The sequence below is a fragment of the Anopheles coluzzii genome, chromosome 2, assembly GCF_943734685.1.
Source record: "Anopheles coluzzii chromosome 2, AcolN3, whole genome shotgun sequence".
In the NCBI taxonomy this organism is placed as follows: Eukaryota; Metazoa; Arthropoda; class Insecta; order Diptera; family Culicidae; genus Anopheles; species Anopheles coluzzii.
This window is the reverse complement of record NC_064670.1, coordinates 33,303,227-33,322,080: the sequence shown is the minus strand read 5'-3', so window position 1 is coordinate 33,322,080 and position 18,854 is coordinate 33,303,227. Positions and strand designations below refer to the sequence as shown.

At 47.3% G+C, this 18,854-nt stretch overlaps 1 protein-coding gene across 3 annotated transcripts; it reads right to left on the bottom strand.

Annotated features, from left to right (window-relative positions):
• Nucleotides 1-743: 743 nt before the first annotated feature.
• Nucleotides 744-10,549, bottom strand: LOC120950739 (tyrosine-protein phosphatase 69D). 3 transcript variants are annotated; one of them, XM_040369001.2, is made up of 12 exons: nucleotides 9,703-10,549; nucleotides 9,496-9,604; nucleotides 7,536-9,406; nucleotides 7,240-7,467; nucleotides 6,901-7,162; nucleotides 6,167-6,692; nucleotides 5,781-6,092; nucleotides 5,551-5,703; nucleotides 5,183-5,473; nucleotides 4,803-5,101; nucleotides 4,576-4,711; nucleotides 744-4,491 (listed from the first exon to the last, which is right to left on the bottom strand). In XM_040369001.2, exons 1-12 carry the CDS (start codon nucleotides 9,782-9,784, stop codon nucleotides 4,408-4,410), a joined length of 4,353 nt encoding a protein of 1,450 aa, XP_040224935.1. In that variant the 5' UTR covers nucleotides 9,785-10,549; the 3' UTR covers nucleotides 744-4,407. The 3 variants fall into 3 exon arrangements, with proteins under 3 accessions (XP_040224935.1, XP_040224936.1, XP_040224934.1); XM_040369002.2 differs by having other exon boundaries at nucleotides 6,167-6,689; XM_040369000.2 differs by having other exon boundaries at nucleotides 6,167-6,755; nucleotides 9,703-10,547.
• Nucleotides 10,550-18,854: the final 8,305 nt, after the last annotated feature.

The following is an 18,854-nucleotide window of genomic DNA, read 5'->3' as shown; positions in this document are numbered from 1 at the left end:
GTGGAAAAATGCAATACAGTAAGTGCAGTTCAAGTGGATATTCAGAAAAAATTCAGAATAAAAGGTTAGTTTCAATTAAGCTTACCAGTGGTGAATTCGGGGGTCCTAGACTGTAAGACGAGTAAAGCCCCCCCCCCCCCCCTGTAGATGGCGATCGGGGAGGGTGGTACTGGCACCCAGCTTTCGAAAACACCCGAAAGGTTCGATAACGGTTAAAAATGTCGAGATACTAATTCATTTGAGATTCTTTCAAGGTTTGATGATCCAGAATGAAATGTATCCTTAAAAACCATTAGAGCTGAGAGAAACGCATATTTTTCGGATAATTTCCAAAGAAGTCAGCCCACAACTGTTGCAAAACAGTTGCTAAAGGTTCGTTGGGCATTCCAGAGATGATTAAATCTTCCTACATTACCTTAAAACGACCGCGCAAAGTGAAGGGAAGAGTGCAAAGCAACGATAATCTTACCCAATATGTGTGTATCACATTCCATTTACACGTCCTGCTCTATGCAACAAAACAATTATTCGCTTTAGTTTTTTGTTTACTTTTATTCGCCCATTATCTCATTGCATAATCGCTTTCATTCTATTATTATCATTCTTTTCTTAACTTTCCTTTGCTTTCACCGCCTGCCGTTATTATTTGAAAACCCCTTCTTTCCATTCGCTCGCTCTTCCACTTTATCCCGCATCCAAGCTTCTTTAATGCATCGGGCGGGTTTTTTCTTGAGAATAGCTGAAAAAAATGGCTATCGCGCTGCACTGTGTGTTTTTGCTTTTTTGTTTGTTTGCTTGCTTGCTTCCGCTTTTATACACAATAAATTGCAAAATTCTTAGCACACATAAACAAAATCGACTCGCGGCTGCGTTCGCTGCGTTGCGCAGCAGCTGATGCATGTTTATATAAGCGCACGGCATACATGATCAACATATACGACATCCGGGCAGACACAAATAAGCCACACGGATGTTACCACTCCGGGAGTTAAGCAGAAGTTATCTACTACTACCACTACTACTAGAGAGCGCTGGTTGGGTTGATCGCCAAGATTTAGACTTTCTGTTTTCCATTTCTCGAATCAATTGCAGTACACTGCCGCTGTACGCAATGGTGTTTGCAGTTTTGTTCCCAAACCGTGGACCACGCGTACCATATGAATGGGCCTGGGCCTAGTTCAGCCTGGCGGGGATTTAGTTTATTTGATTTCCAGTTTGGTTAACATGTGATTTTGCTCGTGTTTGTTTTCTTTGTTGATGCTTGTTGCTGCACTTGCAATGTGTTGCCTGCAGATGCAGATGGATTCGATTATTGTGGCTTAATATTAGTATTCCTCCCGTTGTCGTTGGCTGCGCGTTAGCATGCTCCATCCGCGCACATTCGCTTTACTCACAGACGCCACAAATACGCTAAAGAAATATCATACTGGTATTTGCTGCTGCTGCTGCTGCTGCTGCTGCTGCTGCTGATCTGCTTGCTGTTCGGCGCACTGGATGCCTTACTCATTATTGACTATTACACACAAATAGAGGTATTTTTGTAGTTCTAGAGTATCTGTTTACTGTCTCGTTGGGCGCACCTTTTTGTTTTGTTTCGTTTGCATTTCTTTTGTTTGTTAGTTTGTTGCTTGTTTTGATAATTATGCTGTGTTTGCTTTGCTTTGTATTTTGCTCTCAATAAAGATAATCGTTAATTTATGAAACTTAATTCAAACACTGCTATTATAGCACACGTAGCAAATCGATTTTTTGGAGGATTGCTCCCGACCTCTAATAAGCATACGGATCTATCTTTCTCCTTTTTTGACTCTGTTTGCTGTTGTGTTTTGTTTCCGTTGCAAAAGGATGCCAATAAACGCACCAAAAAAAAACAACCAAACAAACATTAAACTGAACTTTTACATCCTCTTCCTATCTTTTCCAACCCTGTTCCCCACGCAAAAGCGACTCTACTATGTGTGTCCGAGAGACCATGTGTGTGTGTGTGTGTGTCATCCATCCGGCTTCGGCTGCTAAAAACCTCTCTACACGTGAATGGAAGGCACAGAGGCGCACTGCGTCCACATCGGCATGTGTGTGTGTGTATGATGAACTTTTTTTTTAAATGGGTTGTTGTGCGCGTCTCTGGGCGTCCGGGGTTGACTTACACGCGGGCTCCACAGAAGCCAAAAACGTATGAGTTCTTGTTGTGTTGTGTTGTGTATGTTTGTGTGTGTTTTTTTTTCACCCTTGCACCACCCCCCGAACAAAGCAAAACTCAAACAAAATAACGATGCTCTAACGGGCCTGGTGGGAAGCGCGATACTTAAATTGTCTTTACGTGGGATGATATCTATCTCTCTTACAGGTAATATTTATATGCTGTTGCGTGTTGTGATTGGTTAATTGTTCTAATTTGTGCCATGGCCAATGGTTTCGCTCGTGATGGTTTTGCTCCCCGCTTTTAGCAACATTCTTTATCAGAGCAAGGTAATGATGACTTAGGGAATGAGAAGCATGAGAGTGAGAATTAACTTAAAGTGCAAACAAAAGGTTCAATTATTATTCCCCCTCCGTCTCTCTCTCTCCCCTTTCTCTAGTGTGCTACCCTCCTATCGCTAGATTCACATTTTATTTTACGCCTAATCGATATAATTAATGAGTAATTGGGTTGGTTTTTGTTTAGTATCAATGAATGTGTATGTGTGTGTATGTGTGTGCTGGTAGGTTGTAAATGTAAGCGTCTGCTTTAGACGAGGCGATGGCGATTAGAGAATTAGATTCTGAGAATGTCTACGGATTGTCGCAATATCAACACAAATACCTAAGAGATGTAAATCTACCGAAGCATCGGACCTAGCTGTAAACCAAAAAACAAACATCCTCACACACAAAAACCTGTGTAGAACTGTGTAAATCGCTACAATCATCATTGCCGTTCGCCATGATCGTTCGATGAGCGGGAACAGTTGAGCCATCCTTGTGCTACTGAGGGTTACGCGCACACGGCACGAAATGCTTGCGAAATGCGAGCGCCGCGATTGCCGCGATGGCGATGGAAGCATTGGTTGGAGGGATAACATGATTTAGTGAGATATATTTCCCCTCACAGCACAGCACCAGCAGACCAGTAGCGGCAGGGGTGGTAATAATGCACCGGGGGGGAAAGTTGCTAGTGTAGGTTTTATCATCATATCAGACTAGATTTGTATAGCCGCAAAAAGCTACATTTGTTCGCTTCGTTTGGATGCGCAATGTGTCACAGTTGTTCGGTTTCCCCTTTCTCCTCTACATACGTTGATTCTAATTTGCTTCTATTTGTTCAATGTGCTACAGTACCGATCGTCTTGAACGATCCACTACACAGTTTACACGACGCTGTGTGCGCTTGCTACTTCGCTTAAGGCGCCGAGAATCGTTGCGCAGGGCAAAAGCGACATTTTTGGAAAAGGAAACAACGAAAAACAAAAAAACTCTATCGATGATGGCACGTAATTATATGCAGGAGCGCGCATTCGGCTAGCACGTTTGTGTAGGCAAAGCATGGCTCGACTGTTCCCACCCAACACACAGCAGCTTCGGCTGGTTGCTTATAGGGACTGAGGTGTCGAAATTGAGGTGGTACAATTGCAATTTCTCATATAGCTGAGAGTATAGTTGGCAAACGAAACCAAAAACGCATGCTTGTCGCTTTACAGTAGTCTCTGTTTTGTTCTCCTGGGTTAGTTCGGTGTATTCACCACCTCATGATCGTACATCCATCATCATCATCATCTTCAGCTTGTGTAAGAACGGTCGGTTGGTTCCTTGTATCGCGTGGTATCAGTGTATTCGGTATATAAAAAGAGTTAATCCTAATTGTCATTCTGCACATAAAATGTTCCAAAAAAGAAGAAGTCACAAAACTTCTTTCTTCGTTATGTTAGGTTTCTTTTTTCGTGTTGATCCTTCGCTTTCGTGCTGTTAAACTACTAAGTTTCGGTGTTGTGTTATCGGTTGTGCGGTCTACGTCTTCTCGCCCTTTTTCTCATCGCCCGGCTGCGCTAACTTAACTTACTGGAACTTTCTCGTTTGTCTAAACCGTTTCAGATAATAAGCCTTCAATCTCTGATTTGCTTGTCCTACTTCTCCTTCTTGTCCTTTACGCTACACCCTTATACCTCGCACCATTCCAGCCGTCCACCTTTTCTCATAGCGCCAACCTTTGCTTTCAAAGGAATGCAGATGCAAAACGAGCTCCGGCGCAGCAGCTCCGTTACTGATCTTCATTTCAGTATCGCTACGCTACACTCACTTTGCCCGACTTACGATACGTATATTGTATTTTGTTTGTTTGCTGGTTAGAGCGTAGTGTTTGTGTGTAATATATTGTTTAATATTGTTCGAATATTAATTACTACTTCGAGTCACACGGTCTTACCCTTTCTATCAACAATCGTTCACGATGCCTAGCGATATTTTATACAGATCAGCAAAATTTACAATAGCCCTATGCAGGAACTCATATTGTGCCTGGAACGAAAAGGGATGAAAGCGGATAGTGAGGTCGGTCGGGAGGATTTATTTCGCTCTGGACGAAGGAATCCCATTACTTACATATGTCTGTATCATTAAACTACGTTGTGCTCGAAGCTTTCGCACCACGGTGCAAATATCGACGCGTTTCTCCGTCTTCAGCTGCATCACTAATATACACATGGCAACGAAAAGAGAACTTTTGTCCGTTCCGAGACTGCAAACGGAAGGACAGAACGAAGAGAAAAATGAATACACGCAAATAAGTAGCACAAAAGTGCAAAAGAAAAAAAAACGTTCGCGCTTACCTGCAGTGAACGGCAATCGTAAAAATGTCCTGCTGCTGAGAGCTATGCTTCTGCGCCTGGTTCACGATCTCGATCATACCGCGGGTCACCTCCGGCACCTCGCCCTCCACCGTGGGCCATCCATTGTACTGGAACTGTGTCACGTGGATCGTGTCGTTGGTTTTGCAGTTGGTGACGGTGAACTCGCGCTTTGTGTAGTAAGGGCCACTCTCGCTCTGAATGTACGACACTAGCAGGTTTTCGTACTTCATCTCCTCGTCGGCCCAGTACCGGGGACACTTGTTTGGACCGTCGCCGATCTGGGGAGATGCAAAACCGCCGTTAGTTTCAAGAGGGGGACTAGCGTAAAACAAAAGCCGCACTTCGCCAAAGGACCTTACCTCCGAGAACATGACAATCGTTTTGATGCGTTGCTCGAATATCATGCGCCAAAAGTCGAAAATGGTATCCTCCATCGGGTCCTGGGTGATGACGAAGTTGTTCTCGTCATCGTACCCATCGATGAAGGACGCATTAATGTAGGTGCAGTTGTCCCGGCCCGGTATGGGGGCCAGTATGACGCGGTTCTTGTCGTACGGGATGCACGATTCGGAGCGATTTTTCGCCTTGTTTTCCTCGCTCGAGCCCATCGTCGTAGTTTTGCGCGTGTCCTCTTGGAACGCTTTTAGACGCTGCAAAGGGACAATATTAACGATGCAAACCAAATTTCTTTGGCGTTTTCGTTTGCGCCGATGAGCGTCCTGCTTACCTGGAACTGTAGCTCAAGTCGCGATATTTCGACATTCTCCGATGACGGCTGCTTCAGCGCTTCGATGGTGCTGGCCAGCGACTTTTGATCGATCTCCGTGTCTCCAAAGTAGGCCAGCTCGGCCAGTGCACGGTACAAAAAGATGTATTGTTTCTAAAATCGAAGCAAATTGTTGATTTTTTTTTAACTTAAGTTGTGTTGCTTCCACACAATGCTAATTACACACTCACCAAAGATTGGACGAGGAAGTTTCTTTGATATCGCATATCACAAATTGTGTTGAAAATAAACACCTGGCCCTCCTCCTGCAGCTGTTGCATGAGCGTGTCCAGCGCTACAAACGTACCGGTGCGACCGACGCCCGCACTGCAATGCACCAGAATGGGACCACGCTGCAGCGAGTATTCGGAGTTGATTCGGTTGATAAACTTCGTTATGCCTTGCGGGTGTTCCGGTGCCATGAAATCCTTCCACGCCAAATAGTGGTACTGGCTGATCTCGCGAGACGTTTCCTCGCCCGAGCTGGCGGACCGTTTCGTAACCTGCACAACACGGAAAAAAATATTAATGCTCCAAGATCGGCCAGGATGATGAACTGCCATGCTGTCGGTCCTACCTTCAACGTGCGAATGATGTAATCGGCGTAGTATGTAAGCGACTGGAACGTGATCAGCAGCTCGCCGTACTGGATGGAATCGTTCGTGCTTTCCGGCCAATACTTGGCACACTTGGTCTTGTTGTACTCCTCCAGATTCGTCAGCATTACGATAATCTCCAGATGCTGCTCCCAGATCATGCGCCAAAAGTCGTTGATGGTGGCATCCATCGGACCCTGGGCGCAGATGAACTTCTTGCGCTCCTTGTACCCGATGACAAAGTTCGCATTGATGTAGTCCGAGCCGGCCAATCCGTTCAGCGGCGTGAGCTTTACGCGCGTCTGATCGTACGCCTTAATGTCGGGGTACCGGTTCTTGGGCATGTTTTCCTTCATGTCGGAGTTCTTCGTCGTCCGGTCGGCAAACTTGTCCGGCAGCAGCTCGAACTCGTGCTGGAACCCGTAGTCCGAGTCCTTGTGCTTGTCGTTGTACGCCTTCGGCAGGTCGTCTTTCGAGATCGGCGGCAGCACTGGCGGCTTGGCACTGCTGGAACCGAGCAAATGACGATGATGAACATTAACACCACGGCCACCATTGCAGAGGGCTCGTCTGTAGAGAAGGGGAAAGACAGGAAGGGAGCAAAAATAGTCCCGGGGCAACAAAAACAAAACTCGCAGGAAAACCAAACCGTCGATGGGTGTGGGTCTCTGTTCCATTTTCCCTCCCCAGACTGATCGAAACAGCGAACGCTTACCTCAACGAGTCGCCCAAACTGATCGCTTCTCCCTCCTGTGCGATGTTGTTGCTTACGTGCTTGTGCAGGAAGCACAGCACCATTAGCACAATCACCACCACGGCAATCAGTGCCAGCAGGACTTGAATCACAATGTTCAGTATGTAGGACAAATCGTTTCCGTCCACGTCTCCCTCCATCGGTGCTCCGGCATTCATTTCCTGGAAGTACTCGCTAAAAGTCGACAGGTAGTCTCGTCCATCATTGCCGCTGTCGGTTTTTACTGCAGTGTAGAAACAAATATTGAAAAGTTCGTTCATCATCTGTACACCATCAACGGAGAATTACGACCACACTTACCAACAACCTCCAGGAATCCGGTGTAATTACTCGTTGGATCCAGGGCACCGTCAAAAACCGTTTCCAGCCGTGTCAGCGATTCATAATATTTGCCCGTATCTCGTTTCTCGTGATTGGAGGACGCTTTACGCTCATCTTCTAGAGCAACCGCTTCATTGCCCGTCCGTGCTCCCGGTGCTGCCGTCACATCGTCTGCTGCCGGTAGATCATCGCGTGCCGCAGGCAATTCTGTGGGAAAACGCATAACAAAATGAAAAAAAAAGATCTTCCAGACACAAAAACGAACTGACACCGACCTGTCGTTGCTGGTGCTCGTTCCGCCTCGACCTGCACACGGTGCCGCATTTGCAGGCACTGTGGACACAGGCCCACTGCCGGACTGTTTTTACCATCGCCCAGAAACACCTCCGTCTGGCTGCTCATACCGGCGAACACCTCCGCCAGATAGGTTCCACCGTGCGTGTTATTCATCGAATGCACGTCCGCGTAGCTCGTGATGAGCGCGTTCTCGGGCGCCGGCAGCGACCCATTATGGTGAATGTGGATGCGCGTCAGGTACACCTTGTAACAGCAGATCGGTCCATTCCGCTCGGACAGCCGGGGCAGAAACAGTTTAAAGATCCAATCGTCCTGATCCGTCCGCAGCTTGCCCCAGCTAATGCGGCCCAGATTGTCGGGCGTGGTGGCCGGCATGGTGCAGGTCGCCGACGCAACCACGCCGGGCCGCTTCGTGCGCGTGTGCGCCGTAACGTTCACGGTGTAGTTCGTGTTCGGCGGCACATTATCGTACTCGGTCGCGTACGCGGTGGAGTACGAGTCCGGGTTGATGTTTTTGATCTTCGGTCCCCAGATGTCGCTCTTCATCATGCCAAACTCGGACCGATAGTTGGCCACGCCGCTCAAAATGGCCTGATACGACATGATTTTCCCATTCGGAAACTCGGGCACCTCCCAGCGCACGCGAACAAAGTTGCGGCGCGAGATGTTGTGGTGCGAGCAGGTAATTTGCAGACTGCGCGGCGCCGACGCCTGCCCGTCGCTCGTCGTCCCGTTCACCGGGTCCGACCAGTTGCCGCAGATTTTCGTCAGCTCGCTGCAGGCACGCACGCGAAAGTTGTACGTCGTGGCGGTCGCTAAGTTATCGAACATGTACGGCAGGTTGCGGCTGTTCTGCGGATGGAACGCTTCCTTCTTCATGACGGAGTCGTTCACACCGGCGTGCGATACGACCAGCTCGTAGTACTGGATGTAGTCGGTGAGGTTCGCCGGCGGCGGTGCCCAACCGATCGTGATCGTGCTGTGCGAGCTGCCCTTCACCTCGACCTCCGGCGTGAAGCTCGGGTCCGTGTCGAGCGTGCGTATCGTTTCGCTGTACTCGTGGTGCTTGCTGTCGCCCTGCCCGTTCGATGCGCCCAAGCTGATCTTGTAGTCCGTGCCGGGCTCGAACCCGTCCAGCACGTAGAACGAATTGTTTCCTCCTATCTTCTCGCGATAGTACGTGAACGTTTGGTCGCCCGTTTTCAGGTAGCGCACGATGTAGTTCTTGATCCGATCGTTGCCATCGTTGACCGTCCAGTTGAGATAGATTTTGTTCGCTCCGACGGCTTTCGCGTAATCGATCGTTACCTGCGGCACGTCCAGTATCAGCAGCGCCATCGATTTCTTCACCTCGTAGTTGGCCGCCTGCATCTGCGCCGAGGGCAGGACCACGCACGAGTACGTGCCGTTGTGGCCCTTGGTGAGATCGCGCAGGGTCAGGGTGGCGTTCACGTGCCGCTCGTCGATCACCCGCTGTTCCGAGTTGTTGGCCAGCGCCCGCAGGCTGCTTTCACCCGATGCATCCTCCTTCACCCAGTAGATCGTGTGCGACAGCGGAAACGCTTCGATCACGCAGTACAGCTGCTGGGTGCTGGTCGTCTTAGTTCTAATCTTTTCGTTGCTAGTTTGGGTGATCTTTGGTAGAATTACGGTGCGCACGGTGTACGACACGTTGAGACCATTTTCCAGGTTGTAGCAGGTGTAGTTACCTTCGTCGGATTTGGTAAAATTGTGTATGGTCAGGGTGTAGTACAGCTTCGGAGCGTTTGCTTCGTCCGCCTCGTCCGCCGGATCGAGGTAGGACAGCTTCCGGACCGCCTCACTGCTGTCCACGATAAGGAACGATATACTGCAAAATGACCCGGTATGGGGATTAGTAATTAATTGCCCTATACTCCCCATTACCAACTCCAACCACCCACCACCCCACACACTTACCGTGAGTTGGAAATGTTTGCGCCATTCTTTTGCCACACTATGTTCTGATTCTCGGACGTGGCACAGGACAGCGTTCCGTTACTGCCGGCAATGAAGTATTCCTCTCGCACTGAAAACGGTTGGGGGAAGATGCATTAGTCATCATGCGACAGTCAGACGCACCGGTACGCTAGGGCAGGGCGTGTTTGTTGTCTGCTTATTCTATACCTTGACTATCCTTCGCTGCAACCAGCTGACACACGACGTAAACACTTACGAGCCAGCACAAGGGGGCTTGCTTTTTCCACATTGCTTGCCGTCTTCGGGTAAGAGCGTGTGGAAAACAGCTCTTCGATGGCACTGTGATCGGCTTCGCCTGCGCTGCTGCTAATCCGCCCCCTCTTATGATTTGATGCTATCTGCTGATGCTGCTGCTGCTGCTGCCTGTCTGCCAACACCCAACTGTGCCGCGAAAACTGCCCAGCTTCCGCGGGCGGGGACGGACGGACAGCACACACACACACACACAACCACACACTCACACACGGATTTATCTCTCGCCCGTTTGTTCGTTGATTGTTCTGCCTCCGGTACGCTTCCCGCTGTTGCTTCTACTTTTTCTTGCCTGGTTGCTGCTGCTGCTGCTGCTGCTGCTACTCGTACAGCGCCCACGAAACACACCTCTCTTTCTCCCTCTCGCACCTTTCTCCGGGGGCAGTTCGGATGCGGCTTATCACACGCTCGCTGCACTGTGCCGGTGCGCGTAACGCACTTTATTCTATCGCAACTACACTGCACGCAACCATCACTCACTTTTCTATTGCTTCTGTTTCATGGTTTCAGCACTTTTCGGCAGCGTTTTTGCGGACCCAAACGGGAATGGGAAAACAAAAACCGTGTACAATGGCGACCGAAGTGAATGTGAGCCCAGGTTGGTACATGGTGACACAGTTTGACAGCCGACTCCGGTGCGAAGCGGCTCGTGGCGTTGACAGTTCATGTGCGCTCGTTTGCCCAAGTAGCGAATGTGTGTTGTGCATTTTTTATTCAGTTGCTAAATGGAAATTGTTAAAAAACTTGCAACATTCACAAATAAATGCATAGATAACTGCAGGTTAATTATTCATTTATGGGAATTTGAATAGTGTATTAAATCCTGTCCTTAGCTTTGACGAGTGCTACATGGTACGGATTGTATGGATGCGCCTCGTGTTGTTTATGTTCCTAGGACCCGTATTTGAGGAGTTTTTTTTTGTAAAAAAAATCAACAGTGGTTAGGTGGATTTATAAATGCTGTTTATTTCGGTAAGACAGTTTAAAAATGAAAGTTACTCAACAACTTAAATTATACAATGGTAAGTGATGGATCGGAATTTCATATCATAGTGCTAGATTGTTCTTCTTATTTTTCTATTTGGCGTAACGACCTGCGCGGTCATGCCGGCCTTTAGTAGTATTTAGTATTATCCGTAGCGGGATAGTCAGTCTTTGATACAGAACGAAGGAAAGATGCATAAGTTATTTATACAAACTATTTTCGTGCAAGATCTAGCTACTGGGGTTTTATTATTTGGAATTATAAATTTGTATAGATTTTTGCTTCAACATGTCATTTGCATCTCTCTTGCTATCAGCACTAGCTTTGTTAGCAGTGTACAGAAATTTATCTTTGCCATATTTTTATCTTCCACAACTGGAATTCCGCATGAATGCTTCACACAAAGCGGTGCGAAAATAGAACTCTAGTTTATCTACCGGAAAGAACCATAAAATCGGATAACGAAACAGTTGCCGATAACAGCTCGGGGATAAAGATCGAACTTTACTGGTGGACACACTTTTCGTCTGTTTCTAAGGTATCGTTTGGCGCGGGTCGTTGTGTTGAACGCATGGTCGTTCTGTTGCGCTAGGATTTGAATTTTCTACTGCAACGATAATAACGACAAGCTGCTGTGATAAGGCGGTATAAATTGATCAGTAGCTTACGCAGAAAGCTATCTCTACCAGTAGTAGCAGTGGTAGTAGTAGGAAGAACTGATAATCGACTTTTATTTCACGACATCTTTCACAACATTGCGTCGCAAGCAGTCGGAACGCCGGAAGAACAACCTATCGACGCACGTTACCAGCCTATCAAACCATGTTCATCATATCCAACATTTTGGACCATCGGGGCTAAGGGTTTTTATCACAGAAACAATAAAGAAGCGTGTGATATGGCGAATCGAACGGCACTAGGGCCCAATAATTGCATTACTAAATCAATCGGCGCAAACGCTTGTCAATTGTGTGTCGAGTGGATTACTTGCCACTTGACTGATTGACTCCCTTATCTTTGCTGCTGGCCCCAGCAGCAACAGCAACAGCAGCAGCAGCAATACTACCACCGCGCGCATAGGGAACAGAAGCCAACGCGGCTCACACACACACAAATAGAAAGAAAACAAAACACCTTTGAACAAGCTACAAATGAGCCACGACACACGGTACCTGGGCGGGGGATGGATGTGGTTACGTGTGGAATCCGCCGATAGCAATTTTCCATATTTTTAGTTAATAATACATTCCACTCGTGGCACGCTCAGAGCTAATCAGAGTTTACGAGCCTTCGGCACCGCGACCGGCACCAGGATTGTTCAATTGTGCCCTATCGCCAAGGTGTACTGTTTGTACAAACGATGGCTTCGCAGATGAGACAATGTTTTCAAAACGCTAAGAACCATCTCATATTAGCGCTCTACTTCCCCTTGTTTATGTGCTTCGGTTGCACCATCACCTCATCTGCCGGATGGGAGCCCCCGAGGGTTGGGAAGGCGCATAGAATTTACGACACGTCGTCCATCAGTGGGATAGAAAATAGGATGCACCCAGCTCCCGCCCCCCAGCACCCTACTACACTCTGTGGCAATAGTAGCAATTGATAAGTTTCTTTGAACAATACAATCTATTCGAGCGATAGGACCATAGGACCAACCATATCGGGCAAACGGCGCAGGTGTGGACGCTTGAGGCGAAGAGCCAACCAGCGACCCGGTGCTCTGCTACCTGGTCAGTTATGTCAGTGCGTCAGCTCTTGTCGTGTGACGATGGCGAAAGGCACTGATAACGGCTTCATCAAGGCGGCGCAGAGTGAGTGCACGTTTCTTGCTTACTATAGCCACACACACAAACATACACACATACCGAACTGGGGACTCTATCATTCGCGTGCAGATCGCGTTCGTAGAACAATAACACCCTTTTTCAGACTCGAGCACGATACCGATGGCTTCCAGTACGCGTGATCTGTGTCCACTTCGGGCCAAGGGGATGTGGATGGAGCACAGATAGCCCTAATCAACTGGGCACCCAATTCACACTTATCGTCTTTGGTAACAAATTATCGGTACCGCTGAATACGTATGTGTATGGTGTGTATGGGAGACGCCTAACAGATTGTGTCGTAAAGAGAGAGAGAGAGAGAGAGAGATAGAGAAAAAACCAAAAGCAATGAACCTCCCACCGGTTTATGGCGAACCCTTTAAATTTATCGCATTAATCTGTTATCTCTTACCATTGTGTCCCCGGTACGGGTAATGTTTATGGTCACGGCAGTAACAAATGATTCGAAATGCTCTCTGGCTGCAATATTACGATCCAGCTTTGGTCGCAATGATAGACGGGTGGAGGTTGAAGCGTCTCGTCCGGCGTCGTTCAATCAATTTATATTGCACCCGAAAACATTACACCCCGTTGTGGTTTTACAGCAGAAGCTTACAAGCTGCTACACTGTACAGGATCGATAAAGTAGCTCAATTTGTTTATGATCCTCAGTGTGCCGTGCCTCCAGTAGATGGGTGGAATGGGTGCAGAAGCAAAGCAGTCCACTCCCGGGTTGGTTTGTAGTGGTTGAGTTTTCACACCGTGTGTCTTGGGCGGCCCAACGATCCAAACGATACATGCGTCGGGTAGTGCAAGCTATGAACATAGTTCGATTCCACTGTGGGAACCATTCCTCTCCAATGCGTCCGGTTTTTACTGCGCAATATGTTTGTTGTCCTTAAAAAGATCAGGAAATATCATCATCCATGGTCGGGTCCGGTTTTGGACGTGTTCAATCCCTTTGTTACTGTGACCCTGATTAACCAAGACACGTTATACCTGAAAGCTTTTGGTTGGTAGTAAGGTGATGACACTAGGTTTACCCAAATCGTACCACCTGCTTTCTGGGCTTATCAACGAATATCAAGCCCAGCGTAGCGTATCGAGCAACGATCAAACAACAATAGACCAAAGTGTGTTGCCATAACTGTCCTGTCGAAGGTTGCAGAAACAACGAAAAGGAGCCGCTCGCGCGCCTTGTACTAGAAGCCAACAAGAGCGAGGCCATTATTTCTCATTAATATTATTAAAGGCACATGATGTTCATCAGTGTGTTCGTGTGTCAACGAGGTTGAAGTTGATTGTGTGTTGTGTGTGTGTTGCCTCTGATGTTCGTAATTTTAATATCTCGTACATTACGCGACGAAAAGCAAACCTCGAATTTCACCCTCGAATCCGCAACGAATCCGCTACGAATGACACAGCACGGCAGCGCGCGCGCTCATCGCGTATTCGATGCACGTTCAGCATTTTAGTGACACATTAAAATAAGCAAACTTAAGTCTCCGCGAATCGTCGGCGCAGGTCGCCTGCGCTCACGGAAAGCGCACGAACGAACCCCCCTTGGTTGGGGCGTTGCACTTGGTCCCGGGTGGTGGGGTGGCAGGTCTAGAGAGCTGCGGCATTAGCCGGTACTTACGCTAGCTTCGGCGGAACATTTCCATTTGCATTCGATGGCGCTGCCACATGTGTGTACTATCCGAGTTTGGGCCATCCCCTGCGCGCCAGCCCAGGGATTACACATGTACGCGCCGATACGTAGCAGCAGCGCACATGGATATCGCGTAACATCACCGCGGTCGGTGTCTTCCGTGCGCAAGACGTAAGGATTACGGATTTTTCGGATTCCACCTGTCATCGGTCGGTACCTTGTAAACCTGTTTTTTTTTGTCGGTTACCGTGACGCTTTCCTCAACAACTGCACTGGTGTGTTATCTGGGCAAATATTAATTATAAACTGTCTGATAACTCGGAAGCGTTGCGCGAACGCGCGTTTAGAACGCGCAGACCCAAAGAAGGACGGAGGGGTGATTGCGCAGGAAACACAGATAGACGACTCAACCCCTTGCGACTTGGGACGGGACCGGGGGACAACGGATCAGCCAAAAGCTTATAATACCCGATCCAAGGTGTGTATCAATTATTTTTAACTCTACCGCCACTGGCGTCGGCATTATCAGTTCCGGCCGAAAAAGGAGAAATGTGTCCAACCCTTCGGGGGGTTTTTTTGTTCGGATCCACCCTTTCATGTGCTCCTGGTGGGTGGTCCCCAGGGCGGACGGACACGGCAAACTAAAAAGCTAATCCACTCGGACTAACGAACATCCCAAGCGGCGGGGGCATTAACGGTTTTGCAGCAAACGTCACAGCTGAGCGTTCCTGCTTTTGGGAGGAGTTTGGGAATGCTCTGCTCCCGGTGCGAAAGCGAAGCGAACCACTTGTTTGCCCAATTCTTTTATGGCACCTTCTTTACTTAAACAAATTAATAAGCAAATATGATAAAGCAAACGAGATAATTCATCATCCTAAATCAACTGTCAGCAAGTAAGCCATGAATTTTGACCTTCCATTGCAAAGAAAATCTTGCTCCTCTCTCTCTCTCTCTCTCTCTCTCTCTCTCTCTCTCTCCTCCTCCACACACCCGCACACCCCCTACTTGTTCGCTACACTCGCCAAGGACGTTCGCTTTGACCGATAAGTGTTGAGTTTGAGAACGTCGCGCTGTTAACGCGTCCTGCCGCGTCTATCATCTTTAATCACGCGCACCGAGTGGCCATATCTGTGTGTCCCAATATGTCACTGCTGCCTTTCCGGCTACCACTCTCCGGCCGACCCAGCACCTCTCTTCTCGCCCTCACACACACTGGCTCTATCTCGCACCCATTCAAATTATCTGCCCAATATTTGGCCCACCAATTAGCGCGGATTGCGCGAAGTCGTGTATTGACGTTTTGCACCAGGCTCCGTCCCCATCATACCGTCATTTTGTGGGGCGCCATCCGATTGCTACACAGCGCCCGGGCGATCAGGCATTGAATTAGAGAGATTTCTAAGAAGTTTACTCACGACCAGCAATGGCAGCAGCTTCCACACAAGCTCACTACCGGACCACTTTGCACTGTTGTACTGTGTGTACTTGTGTGCGTGGTTGTGTGAAGATTTCGATTGTCAACTTTCCATTATTTGTCTGGAACACTGCTACTTACCTACTTTACTTACCGCCATCAGCAGGAGGGTTGTAGAAAAATGGCGATTTACTCCACCTTCACCTTTCAGCACGCGTCGCGAATGCTTCGCACAGGGACACAACGTAATGGATACAAAATTTCGCAGTTTTTTTTGTAAATATTTTTTGGGGTTTAAAATTAATAACAGATGAAGAAGACCGGAACCGCCACACCCCTGGCAACAGAACATGAGTTCGAAGGAGTTAGGCATAGCTCGAAATCGAACACAATAGATTGGTAAATATGCAAATATGACAAGGAAGAAAAAAACGAACGTGCGCGGAACAAGATTCGGATTGTACTGTCACGAACTCCCAGGCGATCATCCAGTGGGCAAACACATCAAAACAACCGACACAAAAACGGGGAAGAATGTTGTTTTCAGCAATTGTTTTGTTATTTGTTTAATGTTTCGATTTTTTTTCTCACCTCCATTTTCAATAGTTTCTCGATCCCTATTACGAACCGAGCTTCTCCGGCAGGCCACGCGAAGGTTTGGCCCTCAGCAAGAGTTGCAGGGTTGTAACGGAGGAGAAACAAACAGCAGCAGAGTGGACAGAGTATTTGATACTTCGCCTACTAACCAGTCCTTCCCGCTAGTTGCTTCTGATCCAAGGTTGGGAAGCCTATGCAGACGGAAGGGGGTGTTTGGCTCGGAAATCCAGGGGCTCTGTCCTATTTCGGATATTTAGAATTAAACCTCTTTACTCCAAGAGCTTCTGCGTTTGAATCCTGCTTTATTCAAAATATGGCTTACTTTTATACTACAATTATCCTCCCAAGTTTACCCGAATATCCGTTCGGACGGGATAATTCGTGTTTCCAGAAACATCTTATTTTGACTTGGAAGGATAAACAATGGTTACTACGATTAGATTGGTAAAAAAAAGAAATTTAGAATCGCGTGCGTAACATTCTCCCCACCATAATTCATCCCAATGGATTATGCTATATTGGCCGCGATTCATACATCATCTTCTTTTTTCAACTGTTGTACAAGTTTCGGAGCCAAATTGCATGGAGCTATCATACGTTTCTTTGGCGGGACTTTCTGCAAATTTTCTTCGGATAGCACTTTTCTTTTTGTTGGTGAATGCGGAGGCTTCTTCACAAACAGCAAATGCTCCTTCTGCTTCACGTCTATTACTGCAACCTTCACTGCTGGTCGTTTTATTACACCTTGGACTGTTTTGACCGACACTGATCTAACTTGTCCATCTGGTGCTGTTGCAGTCTCTACTATTCTTCCTTTAAGCCATTGTCCAGGTGGAGCGTTATCATTCGTGATGATCACTATATCATTAACCTTGATGGGTTCTACCTTGCACGTCCACTTATTTCGTTTGATCAAAGTAGGCAGGTATTCCTTTTTCCATCGATCCCAGAATGTTTTGGCATTGTGCTGTGCCAATCTAAATTGTTGCCGATCCACTTGCGATGTTTCAGTAGGTGCTGGTAAGGAATCTACACCTCTACCAATTAAGAAATGGAATGGTGTAAGAACCTCTTCTTCTTCTGACGTTAGCGGCAAATGTGTTAAAGGTCGCGAATTTAAAATGGATTCGATCTGAATTAAAGTCGCTCTTAAAGTTTCTGGTGTTGGGTGCCGCGTTTTCCATTCAATAACCATATGTCGCAATGCTTTCTTTATGTTTTGAATCAGACGTTCCCAGGAACCTCCGAAGTGCGGTGCTGCAGGCGGGTTGAACTTCCATTCTATTTTATATTTTAGTGCAGCCTCACGTCCCATTCTTAGATCGATATCTTCGACAATTTTCTTTAATTCTTTTTCTGCGCCAACAAAATTTGTACCGTTGTCACTGTACAGATGTGTTATCTTTCCGCGGCGATGAAGGAAGTTATTCAAACACACCATGAAACTATCGGTGTCCAGTTTCTCTGCTAATTCCAGGTGTACAGCTCTTGTGCTCATACAGGTAAATATCGCTCCCCACCGTTTCTCAGTAGAGCGCTTAACGGTCACATCTAGAGGACCAAAGTAATCTACTCCTGTATGTAGAAATGGAGGATTGTATGGATGCGTTCTATATGTTGGAAGCGGTGCCATGAGAGGTGCTTTAGGAGCAGCGGAGTTCAAAATACATCTTTGGCAGCAACTTTTCACATTTTTTAAGACTGTTCGTAGATTGATAATCCAGTAATTTTGTCTTAAAACTCCTATTACAACATTATCTGCCTGGTGCATATATTTCTCGTGGTAGTCTCGAACGAGAAGTTTCACAACACGTGACCTTTGGGGTAAGATAATTGGCAAACGCGCGCTGTATGGCAAGCATGATGCATTTTCTAGACGGCCTCTTGATCTTAATATTCCTTTTTCATCTAGAAACGGTACTAGTGTTCGAATGCTGCTTTTGTTCGAAATCTCCTTTCCTTTTTCGAGAGCTTCCATCTCTTCAGGAAAACCTTCCCACTGAGCTTTTCGCAGTAATGAGAGTTTAGCCGTTTCCATGTCCCTGTACGATATGGTTCGAGAAAAATTGCTCCGGTTCTTCAAGAAATCGACGTATTTTTTCATAACTGTTTGGTGCTTCAGCAATTTGTCCCACGATGAAAAATAGTATTCTGGAGCAATTGTTTCTTTGTGCACGGTAACGAGGTGCTGTTCCACAGCTACTTCATGTACTCCAGGCCAGTCGCGTTCATGCTCTTGTAAAAACTGTGGGCCATTGTACCATGTCCACGAATTGCTGGTGATTTTCGTGGCAATATCGGCTGGATTATCCTTTGTGGATACCCATCTCCACTGGTTGGCACTGGTTGTGTCCAATATTTCACTTACACGATGCGATACGAAAACTTCATACTTTCTATGTTCGCTGTTAATCCACGCAAGAACAGTTTTCGAATCACTCCAGAATATTGTACGACTAATCTTTAATCGAAGCTCTTTAATTACACTAGCAGTCAATCTGGCTCCTAAAACTGCTGCTTGTAGCTCGAGTTTTGGTATTGACAAAGCCTTCGTTGGAGCCACTCTAGACTTTGCTG